The sequence below is a fragment of the Erithacus rubecula genome, assembly GCF_903797595.1.
Source record: "Erithacus rubecula genome assembly, chromosome: 14".
In the NCBI taxonomy this organism is placed as follows: domain Eukaryota; kingdom Metazoa; phylum Chordata; class Aves; order Passeriformes; family Muscicapidae; genus Erithacus; species Erithacus rubecula.
Window position 1 is genome coordinate 9,730,696 of NC_136666.1, and position 19,019 is coordinate 9,749,714.

The 19,019-nt window shown below is 42.3% G+C and overlaps 1 protein-coding gene across 2 annotated transcripts in view; it reads right to left on the minus strand.

Moving 5' to 3' along the window:
- Positions 1 to 2,125: 2,125 nt before the first annotated feature.
- The window catches only part of BCL2A1 (BCL2 related protein A1), a 35,077-nt gene continuing 18,183 nt past the window's right edge, over positions 2,126 to 19,019 (minus strand). For both annotated transcript variants that reach the window (XM_079317550.1, XM_079317549.1), the window contains 2 exons: positions 4,454 to 5,001; positions 2,126 to 2,975 (listed from right to left, as the gene is read on the minus strand). In XM_079317550.1, the coding sequence (XP_079173676.1) occupies positions 2,871 to 2,975; positions 4,454 to 4,873 (525 nt within the window). In that variant the 5' untranslated portion in view covers positions 4,874 to 5,001 and the 3' untranslated portion in view covers positions 2,126 to 2,870. The remainder of the gene's footprint in view (positions 2,976 to 4,453; positions 5,002 to 19,019) is intronic.

Consider the following 19,019-nt stretch of genomic DNA (forward strand, 5'->3'; position numbering starts at 1 on the left):
CCCGGTCAGCGCTCCGAGCCTGGCACCGGCCCCGCCGTGATGGAGAGCCCTGACAACATCTTTTCCTTTTTTTTTTTTTTTTTTTTTTTTTTTTTTTTTTTATTCTGGCGCAGATCGCAAAGAATTTCCCCTTCTCTAATTTTGCTGCAGGCAGGGAAAGTACACTCCGGCGGGATGTTTTATCAGCTCCTGCCCTGCAGTTTCATTTCCCTGCGCACCCGGCGGTGGCCTGGGCTCTGGGGACGGTGTGGACAGTCCGTGCCTGCGGCTCGGGTGCTCATCACCCATCAGTGTCCAGCCCAGCAGCTGTTCCCGCAGGGAAGATGTGCTGGCCATGTCCCAAGGGAGGCCTCTGGGTCCAGCACACCTTTAACTGCCCGGGGAGGTGGTGGAACCATCTCTGGAAGTGTTCAGGAAATGACTGGATGTGGCACTTGGTGCCATGGTCCAGTTGACAAAGTGATGGTGACCGGTTAAAGATTGGACTCAACGACCCCAGAGGTGTTTTCCAACCTAACTGGTTCTGTGATTTGATGGAGACGTGTCCATAGGAGAAGAGCTGTTTCCATAAATCATCTCTGTGTGGTTTTTGATGACATGGCAGTTTAGCTGCTGTGTGCATGGATGAAGCCATCAGCTGTCACACTGTGCAGCTCTTTGGCCTCGCCTTTTGCTCCAGGAGCAGCATTTTGTTCTCCCCTGGCAGACCCAAGGATCCCCTGAGCAGCAGTGTCCTGTATGGATAACTGCACATCTACACTATTTCATAAAACTTAGCTAATAGCCCTGCTGTTTTCAGGTGGTTTACTATGCTTAGAATTGGGCTGGTACATCTCATCACTGCTTTTCTTGCTTTGCACTGAAAAAATAAGTTTTTGTCCTGGTGAAGTTAACCTGGAGCCCACTGGACCATTAATGATCCAGGCTTCTTTTGTTTAAACCCTGCCCTTACAATGAAGGCAAGTTCCAAAATTATTGTATCACCTACATTTTGAAAAGACACAGTCACTCTTTATATTTAACTAAAAAACTGTATTTCTGAATATAAAGTAGGTTACTAGACCAGTGTAAAAGGAAGTGAATGTGATATTAATAGATTGGTGTTCGCCACTATAATACGTGCTTGCAGTAGTGCTCAAAAAGGAACTGAGTAAGAATTACTGTTCTTACCATGAAGACAGACTGTCAAAAAAGACATGTATGTCATTACATGTCTTAAAATGTCATTTCTGACAGATGCTGCCATAGGTTTTCTGGAGGTAGGCATTTTCCTTTAGTTGCCCCCTTGCCCTCTGAACACTGCCATCTTTTATTCAACAGCAACAAAGGGAGCCTGGATGAAACTGTCTAGTGCCCTTTTCAGATGTATCCTGAAAACTGCCAGGGAGGGGGACTCTGCCACAACTCTGGGCAGGTTGTTCCAATGAACAGATGTTCTTACTTCAAAAAAAAAAAAAAAAAAAAAAAAAGTCTTATGCTGATATGGAAGGTGGAGAGCCCATAACCAGAAGAGGCTGGTTCATTCTCTCAGTGTCACAGAGCTGGATATTTTAGAGGATCTGTCTCAGAGAACAGTGGTGGTGTGTGCCACAGGCAGCTACTGGCTCAGTTTGGTTCACCTCCCAACATATCTAAGTGTTTAGACCCAGCCTTAGTTCCCTAGTGGAAAGTCACTACAGCTGAAGAAAACCCTTCTAGAATGAATTCTTGAAGAACTACTGTTTAGCTTTTGAAAACAAATGGAATTTGAGTAGAAACATGAATTGCCCGAGACTGTAAAAGCCTGGAAGTCTCTTATATCACTCTCTGAATTAGCTGAGTTTTATGATGTATCCCAAAACACTAATTACTGTCAGCAGAGCTGATCCAGTTCATTTACTTTGCCACAAGATACCTGTTTCTTTTACCAGATAGTACCTATCTGATAATGAAAATGAAAATGAAAATGAAAGTCTTGACATCCATGGTCATCAGGTCAAACTCATAAATTACTTGGATTTTCCAGCAGCATTGTGATAACGCTTCTAAGATTATTTTATTCAGGCAGATCTTTGCCCATGCTTCAGTTTTTCTGGAAAAAATGAGATCAATCATGACTTTAAAACATGTATTTTAATATATTTTCTTAAAATATTAGTGTATTTACAAAAATTTATCATTTTAAAATTATTTTGTGCTTGCCATTTTTAAACATCTAGTTTAAAAAACGTTCAGCCAGATGACTACATCACACAAATACGAAAGAACATTCATTGTAGATGTGAGCAATTAAAAAAATACAGCACAAAACCACATACCATTGCATTAACAGTAAGTGAGTGCAACTTTTTAAGTTGCTAGTTTCCACAAACAGTTCTTCCCTTAGAAATCACTTAGTATGTGTCAGTAACTTATACCCACTTCTATGTTGGAGTTCCCATTTCTTTTCACAAAAATTCCCCCTCCCCTTCTTCTTATACAGAGATTGCAATAAAATGCATTACAGTAGTATTTCATTTACAAAACAAATGACATAAAAACTTGTTTCTTAACCCATTGGATTGTATTTCACTAAAATAATGTCCTTTCATGGAGATGCAAGAGAGATTCCAAGAGCTGTCTGGATGTGGAAAATGATCTCAAAGCAATTCTGCCTGGAAAGGTGGACTTGAATTTCTGCATGATGTTGTGCAGATTCCCTTTTGGAAGGATCTCATCTTCAGATTTGGTATTAGGATAGCATGTTAAACCTTGCATTTAGTCAAAATAAATACAAATAAATTAAACACAAATTATGGAAGGAAATTATTCTCTTGTTGATACTGCTTGGAGGAAGGCTGAGAAATGAAGCTTGTGGCAATATCTACACAGGAATGGCAGATCCTTTTACTTCAGTAGTACTCTCTGAACAAGGAAACAACAGCTATGAACAGGGCTGTAATTTTGGAGAAAGACAGTAGTGATCTTCTTTCAAACTTTGTTAGGAAGCCATTTTCCTGTGGAAAAGAACACCCACAGTTAGGGACAGCTTAAAAACTGCATGTAGGGAAACCACACCAGTGTCTGTGTCAAATAAAGTGCTGCAGCATTGTGCAGTGAGGGACAGCTTTTCAGAGCTCTACCTTCAAAAGATGAATAGAGCTTTAAAAACAGTGGCTGAAAATAGCTGCACCTTGCTGAATGTTTGTTTTATCTCCAAGTCAAGACTCTGCCCTCCCTGTGTAAATAGAAAACAAACATGATCTCTATCATCTGAGCCTGCATCTTCCAGGGAGGTACCAGGAAGGTACAAGTACCATGTTTCTGATGTAGTAATACACTCAGAAATATCTTCCTTTAAGCTTCCTTATTCTACTATGATGAGGCACCTATTATGACAGAATGTTGCCAGGAGTTGATACTTCTCTGAAATAAAATTGACTCTGTTTGAAAGAGATGGGAAGAGAAGCCTTTATAAAAAATCCGATGCATCAAGGGACTGTGAGTCACTATCACCTTTTTTTTTTTGCTGCTGCAGATAAGGATTAAAACAAGCAGAAAGAAAAAAAAATAAAATAAAGGAAAAGCAAGACACTAGAAAATAAATCAAATAAATCAGGGGGAGGAAAGTAGTAGGAAATATGAGAGACGTGGGATGAGAGGGGGTGGAAAAAGAAAGTAACATTTACATATAAGTAAAGGAAAAAAGTCCCAAGGAAATAACTGAGACTGGTGTCATTGATTCTCAGTTCCCCTAAAAAAAAAAAAAAAAAAATTGGTATTGGCGTGATGAAACTTTGCAAAGCAGAAGGAACTTTCCCTTCACTGGCAGAAAGGGAATTTCAGCAGCTTGGCAGAACAGTCCACTTAATAACAATGCTTTTACTCAGCATTGACCATTCATAGATAGAAGTTCTAGGATTACCTCAGTCCAAACAGAAAAGATTTAATGCCAGTTGTACTTACCTGGACATTTGTTGTAAGTAAAACTGATTTGGGAGATTAAATAATGGCTTTGTTGAAATCCACTGCAAAAGTGCTGACTTCATTTGTGAGGATCACACCTGTGTATTCTTTCCTTAGTTTGAACTTAAGTATTTTTCAACCAACTCCTCTATGAAAGTAAAATTGCTGTGCTGACCTTAGGATGCCACTTAATTTTAGATTTAATAATGGAAATTTCAGGCTATGTATGGTTTAACCTGCTTTGAGTGGGAGGCTGAACCAAATGATTTTCTAAAGTTATTCTCAACTTGAATTATGGTATGATCCTGTTATTCAAAATTTGGAACTGCCTTTTAAAAAGAAAGTTGTCTTTTATCACTGTGCTGTTTGTAGCAGAAGCAAAGTTCTCACTTAAGTCTCAATGAGACATTCCAGACACCAAATATTAATCCACCAAATTAAACCCTGAATAAAATGGTTTTGACTGTGTCTGTAGCAACAATTAATGAAATCCCTTAATCTAGACTTTGGTGGAAAATGAGAAACTCACCCAGCCACCATTCGCATCGATCCATTCGGATTTGTTGTTGATGATGTACTCTGTGATGAAATAAGAGATCTCCTCCTTCTCCTCTGCAGTCAGCTGAACTCCATGCTCTTGAAGCTTCTTGGTGAGAAGACCTCCAAAAGTAAATATGGTCATAATTCGTCCCCAGTTAGTATTTCCATCTGCAAACTTTTCATCCATGACTCCTTTGAAAATCCTCTTGGCAGCAGCTACAGAGGTGATGTCAATCCTGTCCAGGAGAGGCCTGAGAGCCTCCTCAGTTTGGTCTTGCAGGGAAGATGCCATGGTTCTCAGCACATGGGCAACCCTGGTCTGGGCTGGCCCGAGCTGTGATTCCTGGAGCACATACTGCAGGTAATCCTGAGCTAAGTAATAAACGTAATAGAACTCAGCAGTTTCCATTCAATACAAAATGCAGAGAGCAGTTCGCTGCTCCGGATCAGGGTGAGCAGTGAGCAGCCACAGGACATGCACACCGTTTTGTTTCGTCTGGTTTTGATGGAATCTTTCTGGTTTTACCACAGAATTTCCTGTAAAAGGCAGTGACTTACTGGTGCGCTGGGGAATATGTCACAGAGGAAATGAAAGAAAAAGTATGTCTCCTTTTATGTCTTGAGTGATTTATTTCTCCAAATAGTGTGATTCCGCAGCTAAAATCAACCACATTTTACCACATTCTTTAGCAGAATAAATTGGCATTTTCTAGGGACTTTTGCTGCATACCACTAGCAAAGGTTTGGCATTTGGCTTGTAGAATTCCAAGAATGGTGTGTGCTAGCAAAGGTTAGGCATTTGGCTTGGAAAAACGTGCCCAAGAAGTGCATGCTGCTGGAGATGCAGCCCCTCCAGCACCCCCAGACCTGTCTCCTCTGGAGACTGTATTGCAGGTTTATGGGTTATTTCTGGTCACAACTTTGTGAAGAAACTGATAGATGTTCTTAACAGGATGGAGGAATGGATAAACTTTCTTCAGCACTCAGGGAGTTTTATGGAAGTTTAAAAAGTTGAGCACAACAGTGGTACGATTATGGATGGACAAAGGGGAAAGTCAGCTTTATAACATTATCCATGTTCCAGACTTTCCCACATTCTCTCTGAGTGCTCTTTAAGGTCCTTCTTTGAAGATTTGAATGGGAAGCTTCAAAGATTTCTTTTGCCCATAACATCTTTACAGCCCATGCTGTGAAGGATAAGTATGAAAGACAATGCTAATACAGGCAGCATGTCAGAACATGGGATGGAAAATGTGGGGCCAGTGATGTGTGATACCACCTGTATCTTTCAGGACAGGTAACAAAGAAGTATCGTGATACCTACAACTGCTCTTAGATTCAACTTTTCTGTCAGTCTGTTATTCTTAGGAGAAGAGGCAGGGGTATCTAGCCAGATTTATCCTTACAAACATCTTCTCCTGAGGCAATCTGATCTTGCTAAGGGATCAGGTTGTGCCTGTAGAGAACTTCACCCCATTGCAGAGGCTTCAAGGGGCAGCAAGCAGTTTGATGTCTGGAGACCCCTCTCTTTCTTCCATCTTTCCTTATCCCTCTACTCCTTATCCACCTTTCTTCCACTGCTCTCCCTTCTTTGAAAGCAAAAGGTACTCCCAGCACCCTACACCAACTGCTTTTCTTTGTCCCAGGAGTGGCTGTGAGCCTGTTTCCAGTCCTGGGCACTCCCTGCTGCTCAGACCTATGGAAGAGGAGCAGAGCTGCAGTCTCAGATGTCAGGATAGCACTGGAACCTAATTACACTGGGGAAAGCCTGTGTGGACTGAAACAGCTCTGATGTCAGCACACTGCTAACCCTAGCCAGCCCCCAAAAAAGCGTGTGATGCTGTTCTGACATCACAGTTTTTGCAGAAACCCATTGAGTAGACCAGGGTAATTTCCATTTCCTGCTCAGTTTTTTTTTTTTCTGTATGTGGTGAGACTGGCCGAGAGTGACACAGGGCAGTGTGAGCTGGAAAACTCCAGTGTTAGATGTTACCCCCAGGATGGATGTGATGCCAGGACTGGGAATGGGGTGGGTGTGGGAAGCTGGATCTCCCCTTTTTCATACACTCATGTTCTTACCAAAGCTCATTTTGAAAGTTCAGAGGTGTTTCCTATCCAGTACCTGCAGCTGTTGCTTTGGCAGAGCTGTCAGGCTGACTTTGCCTTTGTTAAGCTCAGTGATTTCAGCAAAATGCTATCATTTTATGAGGAATGCAAATGGGGAAAAAAAAAAAAAAAGAAAGAAAAAAGAAAGAAAAAAGGATGTAACAGTCCCTAACTCTTTCCAACTGGGCAGGAATTTCTGGTGCAGAGGAATGTCATTGCTCACCCAGCCAGCTCCCTTCCTGTGAGGTGCTTGCTGTAATCAGGGCTGAGAGAGGTACTAGAGCAGACATCAAACGGGGCTGTGAGGTGAACTGAGGGCTCAGCTCCTGGGATGGGGTGGCAGCTCCAAGCAGAGATCTCTGACAGCAGCTGTGACACTGTGACAGAGCTCAGGATGGAGCTGTTGAAAATGCCCCAGGTCTCTCTCCTGCAATGTTTTCATGGAATGCAGTGCAGGGTACAGTTCCCAGTGATGGGTGTTCAGTAGCAGTGACAGCTGATGTGTTATAATGTTATAATGTTGATAATGGTCAACTCTGAACACTCTAAGAAATCAGCTTTGGGATCGCTTGCATCATGCCACTCTAATGCTTTGATTCTCATTTTCTGCATTAGGCAGTGTCTTGCTTTCTTCTAGCATACTTATTCTCATTTTGTAGCTATAAATGAATACCTCTGAATTAATGGAAGTCTATTTTGTTTCCTACCTGCTTTGTCTCCCCAATGCCACATAGACTGCATTCTCATACACTGCACTGCTTTTTCCTTGTTTTCCTCTTTGCTGGATATACTCTAATTGTTAATTAATAAAAAGCTTGAAACAGAAACCAGCTTGACAGGGAAGCTCAAATGCAAACCCTCCCCTCACTACCTGGCATTTGGAAGGGGCTTCAGATACTTTGATTTAAATGTGGATTTGAATCCACATCCTACTCTAACCTGAAAAGGCTTATTTTTCCAGAACAGATGGGGACTGAGCTGACAGATCCTCATAAAACTGACTTGTGAGAGCCGATGTTATCTCATTGCATTCGAGACAAAACCAAGCCAAATAACAAAAGCTTTGCTGAGCTATCTCTGCTGCATCTGCCTTGCCAGAGTTGTTCCAGTTCCAGGTGATTGTGGGAACCGTGATTTCTTTTTTTTTTTTTCGTCTGGAAGAACAGTCCAAGCCTTAAGAAAATGATTGAAGAATTTTTTTCTTCCCCCCCCCCCCCTCCTTTTCTTCCCTTTTTAAGGTCTGACCGGGGGGAGGGGGTGATGATTTTTTTTTTTTTGTGGTATTGGATTTCATGGCGGAAGAGCAGCTCGGTTCACTTGTAGCTTTGCAGCTGTCCTGCACAGGGTGGTACAGAGCAGGGGAGGTTTGCTGGGTTTATTTGCCGCCGATGCTGCGCTGGGGCCGCTTGCCCAGTGGAGTGCTGACATCTAGTCGCAGCCGGGGGAGCTGCGCCGCACATCCCCGCTTTGGGAATCTCTGCAGCCCAGACCTAAAGCCCCTGGGGTTGGGATGCACCCCGCTAATGAGCTGCGTTGATAAGTGATGTTGTGTTCCCAAAGCCCCTGGGGTTGGGATGCACCCCGCTAATGAGCTGCGTTGATAAGTGATGTTGTGTTCCCAAAGCCCCGTGGGCAGCAGAGTGAGGGAGGGATTGTCCCTGCCGGCTCTGGGACCCCGCTGTGCCCATCTCTGGATGGCACAGGAAGGACATGGACCTGCTGCATCAGGGCCAAAGCAGGACACTGAGTTGATTAAATGGATGGATCATCTTTCCTACTAGGAAAGGCTGAGAATTGGGATTGTTCAGACTCAGGTTGACCTAATCGCAGGAAGGATGGAGGGACATTATTTACAGGGGCACTGATGACAGGACAGGGGGGAATGGTTTCAAACTGAAAGAGGGTAGGTGTAGATTAAGTATTAGGAAAAAAAACTTTGTTGTGAGGGTGGTGAGGCACAGGAACAAGTTATCCAGAGAAATTATGGTTGCTTCCATCCCTGGAAGTGCTGGAGGCCAGGCTGGATGGGGCTCTGAGCAGCGTGGTCTAATAGAAGATACTCTTGCCCAACAGCAGGGGACTTGGGTCTAGGTGATCTTTAAGATTCTTTCCAGCTCAGAGCATTCTGATTCTCTGATTCTCCGAATTCTGCAAGCCAGGAAGCACCAAGGACTCCTGTTCAAAGCATGGAAAGGTCATGTCCATTAAATTTGTGAGCAGTTAACTTTAAAAAATCTAAGACCATCTCCTAATGTTGGATGGAGACAAAATACCAGGATCCTGGATCTCCAGTTCTGTGGCAATTGAAAGAGACACTTTTACCCAGCTTGCAGTCTGTGTTCCAGACATGCACTGAAGGCAAGCTCCAGAAGGGATGGGAGGATGCAGCTGGTTTTGCATCCTCTGGGCCAGCTCAGGCATTCTGGGCTAGAAATTGGAAAGCCAAAGTGGTCCCCAGTATAAACTAAAACAAGTAATTACTGCAGCTCACTATTGAGCTGTGGTGCCATCTAGAATGACTGAGGGCTGAGCAATTTGGCATAAGCTCTCTCCTGCTCCTAAAATACCACCCAGGAAAGGCTGAGAGGATGGATCAAATGGAGGTGCACAGCATGGTTCTCCATTGCTCAAACATGAGAAGGTGGTCATTCAGTTCCCCTTATGACTCCTGCAGCACTCCAGAGAGCTGAGGGGACTGCAGGAATGGCCAGCTTTGGCTGTGTTACTCAGGATTCAGCTGCTGCCTCGTCACTTCCCCTGGCAACTCACCTCAAGTCAGAGCCTGTTTTCTTCTGAATCCTTGCTTCTGTCATCACCATAAGTCAAGGAGCAGCCAAACACATTTCTCCACTGTGCACGTGTCACGTGTCATCATGTGCATGTGTGCAGACACATGCTCTACATTCTCATAAACCTTTCCAAATGTTTATCTTGGATTAGGAGAATTTGAACACATAGTCATCAGTGTCAGCAGTGAGCCACAGAAATGTAAAGGTCCCTAAGCTTCCCAGACAATGAACAAGTCTTGGTAGAATCTTAGTAAGTTCTTGCAGATGCCAGCAGAAACACTGGAGTCAGCTACTGGGCTGAAAATACTTGCTCCCAGAAGGGGAAAAAATGAAAATCTGCTTTTGAGTATTCATGAAATAAGTCAAGAGCTCATGCCTCAAAATGGTAACCAAAACTTTGAGTGTCCCTGGCACCCATGAGTCAAGGGTGTCACAAGTCAAGGGTGGTCTTGAGTGTTGGTTCATTCCCCTGGGGCAGATGAACATGTGCACAGTCATTTGTGATTGATCAGCAGCTTTAGTTCAGGTCTGTGCCTGGCAGCAACATAACGCTGCCAGGAGAGACAGGCATTCAACACCTAAACCTATTTTAGACACTGGTGATACCCAAAATGTGGTGAGACAGCATTTCAGTGACATATCTGAGCCTTGCTTAGCATACACTGAATCACGATTCCAAAATATGAACAAGATCTGGGTGAAGAGTTTCCACTGAGCATGGATAAGATATAGGTGCCCAGTTCCTTCAGGTGCCTTTGGAAAAAAAATAGCTATTCATTAAAGCTACTAATAGTTTAAAGTTAGGCATGCTTTTAAATTCTTTGCTATTTCATTTTCCAAGAGAAGCTTACGTATCTCATGTTTTAAAAATAAATCACTTTAAAATTCAAGCTCACTTTACCAATTACAAGTTACCTGGGTGCCCTGGAGCTTTGCAGTCCTCTATATCAGCCCTCCCAGGAGCGTGCTTGCTTCTGTGCTTCTCCATCTTTTAAATCAGCCCTGCATCTGCTCCTGTACTTCTCCATTATTTAAATCAAGGCTGCATCTGCTCCTGGTTCTACTGGTGACCTTTGCCCTGGGTCAAGTGTTTGTGATCCACAGATTAAATACCTTTCCTTTAGAAGAGAATGTATTCTCTTAATAAATAATTTCACCCCCCTTTTTCCATATCCCCTCTGTTGATGACCCTATAAAAGAGGTTTGCAGCAATGCTGGTATTTCCACTATAAATTCCTCTTCATGGATGTTCATAACTCATCCTTAGTTTGTTTTACATGCAGGGTTCTGATCTGGGGGCACATTTGTTTTTATTCCCCTTTCAAAGTGTTTTGAAATATTTACAGTTATAAAATAGACAAAAATACCAATGTGTAGTATACAGATATTTTCTTTTATAATCAAACCAGATATCTGGATGGAAATTATGATTAGGAAATTAATGTATAATGGTATTTCAGTAATTTTCATATGTTCAAAATAAATACTGATATTAAAACATATTTCTGAACCCTTACTCAGTAATTTTACTACATTTTAATTACCTTTTCAAATGTGTATTTGCATGAAAATGTCGTGGTGCTGGTGCCTCCTGCTTGCAGCCTCCTTTTTTAAATAAATATTTTTAAAAACCCCTCATGTGCAAGAAAAAGACACAGACTACATTGCTGTTTGGCAGGACTTTTTGAAGTCTGAAGTCAGTTGTTATGAAGGTCATTCCATCCACCTACAGCCTGAGAAACTGGGCTCCACGTGCTAGAATAAAATCTTCATTACTCAACTGCAAGGAAGAGCTTGTGAACTTAATATCCCAAATGACCCTTCTGGAGGGTTCCTCAGCCCTAACTGCATTTCTCATTCTCCTGATTTGCACCATTGCAGCAGACACTTGGCTGTTGGCACTCTGCAGTATTTTCAAATGATTATGTGTAAATTGCTGCGAATTATAGCAAGAAATTAGCTGTAACTCCCATGGCATATTTTTATCCTTGTGTTTATTATGACTTTCTAATCCTCCAAAAAGCATGCTGAGATGGCATTTCTGTGCTCCTAGGAGAAGGCTGTGAGCAGAAATAGCAAACTAATCTGTCTCCCCAGGTATTTGTGCCACATTCATCGCTGTGCTGTCTGAGCATGTAGCACTGTCCCCTCGATCTTTTTAAGTGAAATGATGTCCTGTTAAGTAAGTGTGAAGGAAGCTGATGCTACCGTGACTAGTTATCCAAGCCTGCTGCCATTCTGTAACCAAAGCAGAATAAAAAGAGATTTGCTCTTGAGCTCATTTTTTAATGATGGATCTTTAGAGTGCTCTGTGCTGTGAATTACATTTGTCCATCTTCATTGCCATGGCTGTGTACAGAGCCTGGGGTCATCGAGGGAATTAAGCCTGTAAGCATCTTAGCAGTGCTACTGATCCCAGGGCATGCTCAGACCCTAAAATGCTCTGTCTTTAAGAAAGCTGAATTCTTTTAGATCATTCCAAATAACCTGAGCTTTTGCCAGCTGTTATGGGCAATAAAGCAACACCGAAATGCCCCAGCTGGGAGTGGGGGTTGTTCTCAGCTCACTGAGCATGGGGAGAAGCACTGAGCCAACACAAACCCCACTGGCCTCACGTAACAGCAGGAGTGGGACTGTGAGAGTCTTTCATCAGGCAAGGGTGAGGGTGATTGCATTTAATCTGAGAGGCAATTTAATGGCTATTGGTAGCAGGAGCAAGCAAACTCCATACCAGCAGTTCAGTGCACGTAATTCTGAGTTTTCACAATAAAACCCCAGAATACCCACTCATCCTCAGCAGACTTGCCTTTGTATCAATTTGGGACTAGATTCTTGGCATGCCAGGGAATTATGCATCATAATGACTTAATCAAGGGCTTTCACAGTGTATTCTGGAGCTGAGAAACCTTTTTAAACCCAAATGCAGATGGAAGCTTGGACCCAGCAGCGAGTGCTTGGCTCATGAAGTCAGAGGAGCTCTGCACAGACTGACCCCCTGTGCCTCTGCAAAGCTGTATTGATTTTGGTAACTTCATCTGTGCAGGGATGTGAATCTATCCACAGGCAGCTAAATGAAGCCTAAAGTTATCGATTTTCAAGAGCAAAGAACTTTAGTTAAAAATCTCTTATGTTTTCTTAATTATTCCTGATTTTGAAACATGGCATCACAGCAGAGTAATGATATTTAGGAGCAGTAAATAAATCAGCCAGTTGCACGTGATTTAATGCAGTAAGGGCAGAGAGAATGGGACTGACTGAATTAGACAAGGTTTTTATTTGCTCTTTGTGCTGGATAACTGTTAATCACTCAATGAGAAACGCATTTCCAATGGCCAGTGCTCAAGCAACATAAATAATAGCAACATCCTTGTTTCTCCTTTGCCCTCAATCTCCTTTTGGAGGCTTGACAATAAACAGCCATTCCTAATCTATTTCGTAACTCAGAACTCAGATCCAAAAAGCCCCCACAAAACGTAATTAGTTTACTTTACTTGTCTCTCCTTTATATTCCTGAGCTAATAAATGGCCACTGCAGTTCCAGAGGGAGTTAATTTTTCTGGCTGCCTACAGGGGGTTGAGAGCTGCTGTCTCACTTGAGCCCAGCTCAGTTGTTTGCTGGGTCTATCAACAGGGGCTGTATTTCCTACAAAAGGTGGCAAACCACAAAATCATTATATCCAATGTAAAACTTGGTGTTCCTGTGGCATGGCAGACTCCTTCAACCTGCTGAATTTTGGTTTTCCCATCTATTACATGGGCTTCTCCAGAAGATTTGCTGACTCTTGCAATACAACTTAACTTTCTAGCTGTGCCTGCATGTGCTGGAGAAAACCATTGGTGTCTCTATGACCCACTTCTAAAACAGGAACTTTGAGACTTGCATTCAGGTTAGTGGCTGTTGCCTGTGTTTAGCAGCCTTTGCAGGGAGTGTGTTGGGGCAGGGTTCTGTGTGTGGTGCCTCTGCTGGGCTGGACCCTGCTCAGGCTATTGGTGATGATAACTGCAGCCACCAGCTCAGTGGAGCTAAGCAGGTAAGGGCTGACTCAAAGTGCATCACTCCAGTCATCTGCCATCTGTGTGTGAGTCAGAGCCCTAGTATTTGTTTTCCATCCTTTGCTGGAAGTCAGTGGAGCTGTTTATTTATGCAGCAGTTGACACACTGGGGCCTTAATCTGGGCCAGGCCTAGGTGCTGGTTTAGTACACAGCCTAATGTAGCATGCTGTGAGTGAGAGGCTGAGTTTGGCTTTTATGTGTATGTCTGTATATGTCTTGAATCCCATTTTTCTCCCACATGACACTGTAGATAGCAGCTAGATCTGCCTTAGAGATGCCAAAGATGTAGAGCTTGTAATTCTTTGGACGTGTGTTTTGATTCAGTCACCTAAGATTGAGTGTTAGTGAGGCAACCTAAAAGGCAGTTTTATCAAGTTCATCTTTTCAAATCACTTTTCTTTCACAATATGACTTGCTAGCTATAAAATTATTCCATTAAACTATGTTACCACACTCTGAGGCAATTTGTTTTCTTGTGCATTGATCTTTGATCCAAGGTACTTGCTCCTGAAAACATTGTTCCTCTTTAACCACTTAGCTAGAAGTTAATTTTGTAGAAATTGGAAATTGATGTAGAACAGCATTTCTTTTGTATTCTGTACTTTGTTATTTGCTAATCACTTTTTCTGGATAGTCACTTTGCGAGTGGATTTCTATTCAGTCATGGTCAGATTCTTTAGTGTTTAGTGTATAAATCAATTTGTTGTTTAGCTCTCCAAAATAGTTTAGAATTATGGATTTCATAAAAGGGTAAAAATCTCATTTTAAAATAAAGAAATGGTTTTGCTAGTATGTAATGTTTGGCAAATTGGAAACAACTGCAGCAACAATAAACTATTTATTGTTAATTAACTTGTAATCTAATGGGAACTAATCTCCCCTGGAAGGTAAAAGCCCAACACACTTGCATGGTGTAGTCAGGTTTTCTGTTCATGGTGTCCAGCTGGAAACCCAACAAAGAAAATGTCTGGGGGTTTATTGCAGCAATTCCTTGCCAAACAATGCTGTCTCCATTAGCCATGGCCTCGTGTCAAACCAGGAGGTGTTGTAGGTGCATTGGGGACCTCTAGCTATTGTTTCTCTTTGAGACATTGTTTTCATCCTAAAACAGCCATGCTGTCCTGTCCCCTTCCTTCATTCCTTTCTGTGGATTTACAGCCCTGTCCTGCACCTGTGCAAGGTGTGCTGCTGGGGCATCCTCCTGCATGGAGGGAGCTGGAATGCAGGATCCAACCTGAGCAGCTTCTGTCTCCATCTAAAGGGTTCTGAGACATCTGAGGAAGCAGGGCTGGGTAAAGTCTGGCCTAGAAGCTCACACTCCTGAACAGGGATTGAGCAAACACACTGCCTAATTCCTGATGATATTAGCAAGGTAAGAATGCTGGGACAAGCATTTAGAACCCAAATAACACACTGAAAACTGTGTTCTGATGGGAAAATGACTCGGTAAAAATGTTACTTCCAAACTGCAGGAAGCTGCTGGTACTGAGTCCAGACCAAAGGTAAGCAGTTTACAAGCAAAAGTGCAGTATTTATTTCTTAACTGCCAGCCATGAAGGGCCCATGCTCTGAGCTGGTTGCCCTATAGCTGATGTAGTTGTTTCCCCAGTAGATGTTGAGGTCATGACTTGGTGATGCTTTGCCTCTGCTTTGTATTTGTATTTGCAACAGGGAGGTCAGAGAGGTTGCAAGTGGATGTGAAAAGGTCAGGATGGGTTCCTTCCTCCTGGTTAATGTACACCTGCTGGAATTGGAGCATCCACTCTGCCTCTTGGATAACACAAAGCAGAGAGTTTCAGTTGTTACTTTCTGTGTGTAGCTCATACATGAGCTAGGACAGACTCTGCTATCCAGATGAACACTCACAGTTTTATAATTTTATCCCTCTTAATGGTTTTGCAGAAATGTAACATTCCAGAACACTCTGATTCACTCATGGCTCACAACACCTGCTGTGGCTCTTCCCCCAGAGCATTCCCCCTTGGCTCTTGCACTGGCTCTGGAGCTACCTGAGTGTTGGTGCAGCAATGTTGTAAACCTTCTTTCCACCCTCAGGCACCTGTGTGGTACTCAGCCAAAGTTTGTTCTGTACCATTGAAAAGTTTTACAGGGGCTTTAATGGTTAAATAATAAAAACAATAGATAAGAATTTCACCATTATAAATACTTTCACTGGTGATGTCTTTATCACTGTGTTTCCATACAGCCCGGTACTTATTTGAGTTAGGGTATGGTGAAAAAACATTGTCATTGTAACACTACATGAACTAATGCTGTTGTCTCTAGTCTCCATCTCCCACTTTATTAAAGTTTGGTATTTTGATACCTTCTGACATAACCAGATGAAGAAGAATGCTGAGTGAGCACAGCCTTTTTACTATGAATAAGTGATTGCATCAGTGTTGACTCCAAAGGAATTTGTAGAAATTTATTTCTAGAGAGCAGTTGAGCTATCAGCCTCCAGAGAACTAAATGACAGCAGTTGGTTTCAATAATTACAGTGCTTTTAATTTGGCACATTGTCCTTTTGTCATCACAGGGTTTCTTCTTGCTTGAGGAGCCTGAAGAAAGGGAATATTGACATTTGAGTGATTAAAATCTGGGAAAGTTTACTTTCGGTAAACTGTCTGTACTGTCTCTACTGTCTGTAGCATCTCTGCATAGACAGAACAATCTGTTGAAGTTTAAAAGATTATTAAGGCAATACTGTGCAGGGAAATTTTAGTGCCAAGAATTTAGCCATGTATATCTGACCATATTAATGGGAATTCTACTGCTAAGTCCCTGTGCACCCTGGTACATAATTTACCTAGTGATTTCAGTTAAGCACAAAAACCAAGCACCATCTGAAACTGTTTGACTTACAGTGCTTGATGCATGGGAGCCAGACAGAAAACAGCTCTGCAGTGTGAGTATCTCAGTTCCCAGTACTGAGAGTGAGGGGAGAGATGGGCTTTAGGATAAACATATTCTGGGACATCAGTGCACACTGTAATGGATCCATGGCAAAGGCTTTGGATTCAGCTTTTATCCCACTCTGAGGGATGGACCTTTTTTACCCTCAGTCTCAAGAGTCCAGTTGGGCAACACTTGTCTGATTTAGGCTCCTGGCTTCAAAAATAGCACTCTATTGTAAGCTCTAGGAAACCTTTAATTTGCAAAGAATTTGGCATAATAATTTTTCAAAGGAAGGTCTGATCAGTTGTCCTCCCTTGTGGTACAGTTCCATTCATATAATGGTAGGTTATACAGGCAGCATGATATGGACAGTCTGTTAGGAACAATCTGCTATTTCAAGTACCAAGTCCTCTCATAACTACATATAGCAAAGCAGTGAATTTTTAAAAGTGACATAATAGAAGAATTTCTCACCTTCCCTATTTCCAGCTCTGATTTTATCCTTCAAGTATACGTGGCAGAGCCAAAGCAGAAATTTCAGCACCAAAGCAGAAATTAGAGCAGACTGTGGGAACACACTGAGGATGCCTCATCTCTCAAAGTCCAGTAGAATGCTACATATCCTCCTACTACACTTAGGAAAGATTTGCAGTCTGTTAAATAAAGTGCTATTATCTGCATTACAAGTCAGCAAAAGCACCTACACATCCCTGGCTGAAGGCTGCCTGTCATCCACCTTCCCACACATATCACGTTTGGGCTGTAGTGAGTAAAGCTCTGTGATCTCAGGTCCTAAGCCAAAGAAAGCTGGGCTTCACAAGTCACTGGACTGCTTAGGAAACATTTTAGAGAAACTCATGACTGCTAGAAATGAACCTTCCAAGTCACAGCCTTGTCCCTGAGCTCAGTTGGAAATACTGTGCCAAGCATGGTCACAGGGAACCTAATGCTTGTGGAAGTGCCATCATCACTCACAAGTGATGAAACGACCACAAAATACTTTGGAGCATATTTTTACAAGCAGCAGCATATCAGCTCTTATGTCCTCATCAAATTCCAAATCAAGCAATTACCTTGCAATTCCAAATGGCAATATTATTGTTTGCTTCATTACCTGCTGTGCTCACTAATGCTGTTTGTGCAGGATGGTCACTATTTCTCCAGTTTAGCAGCAGTCACGTTCCAGCAATGAGCAAAAAGACCCATTATCAGCCTTCCACAGCACCTTGGATCTCTTCAGGATGAATAGTGCAATATAAATGTAGAGGATTATTTAAAAACCCATTGCAAACACTTCTAGCGTATTAGCCATAATAATAGTCTGACTGTTTTATTTGGCAATGATCCAGTTCCTTCATCAAGATACAGCACCTGGTGCATGTACTTGCAGACCAACCGACTGGCTCGTAAAATAGCAGGGTGGCAAAATTATCAGGAAAAACAATGATGTGTTTTTATAGTGCTGTAAGTTATGGGTGTGCAATAAAAGGGGAACATGAAGTTCTTGAGCCAGTGAGTGTAAAGGTGAGGGGTTTACAGCAGCTGTAAGTCCTGAAGTGTGCATTTAATGCATTTAATGCTGCACAGTTTTTAGCTGTTCACTCTGATTTTTGTGTACCTGACTAATAACAATAAAGGTGAAGCAGATAATGTAAGAGTTGGAAACTGTAGCAAGGCAATGTTTTCTTTGAGAAAATAGCAAAGGGAGATGTGAAATCTCACTTCAAATCAAAAGTAAAAATGTACAGGCCTCCATAAGAGCACAAATGAGGCATTGGCCTAAGTTCACTACACACATTTATTTGAAATCTGAGGAGCAATTAATAGAAAAGTTTGCTTTTATATTAAGCAATATTCCCATGATAATACAATTACAACAAATGTAGTTTCTGTGAGATTTAGTTTCTAATCTAGTGCTTATTAACAAATCTGCAGCCACTCTACAAAGGGGGAATGAGGCATTGCAGGGTGCCTGCACTGACAAAAGCAGATCTATCATATTTATTGGCACCTCTGAATTATATATGTATGTGTAAATGTTGATAACACTCATCACTATTAACCAAATAATTCCTGAACAAATGGTGCCTGGGGATCTATGCAACTGGCTGCTTGTTACAACTTTATTTTTCAACCAAATGTTTGTTTAGCATGAAGACGACCTCCCTGGAAGGGTTTCCTGAGTTGTGCTCTTGTGCTGCCAGTGATGGGTAACAAGTTTGGGTGTTGGCATGCTGTGTGCACTCAAGGCTGGCAGAAATTCTACAAAGGAGACTTGTACTGGGCTCCAAACTCAGCTCAGTCCTGGAGCAGAGCATCTTAGGCTTAAGCACCATGATTTTTAGAAGCATCTCCATGAATATACAGTGATCTTCAGCCTTTGTGTGGCTGATTCAGTTTTGCATGGAAGAGGGGCAAGGTGATCCTTCCTCACCTTGCCAGCCACTTGGCTGAGTGGGTGGGCTTGCCAACCAAGCAAACCTCAGCTTGCAGATCTTCCTTAGCTCCTAAAGAAAAGCCTGGAGAGGAGCAGATCCTGATATCTACATATGGCTCAGCTAATTAAGAGGTGCTCTAGGCATAGACTAATCAAGCCTTAGAGCCCTCTGTGCTGCAGATGCTTCTTTTCTGTAACTACAATGGGGCTCTGTCATTCACCTCCTGTGAACTGTGCAGCTTCCTCCCATCATAACTATTGTCACCAGGGA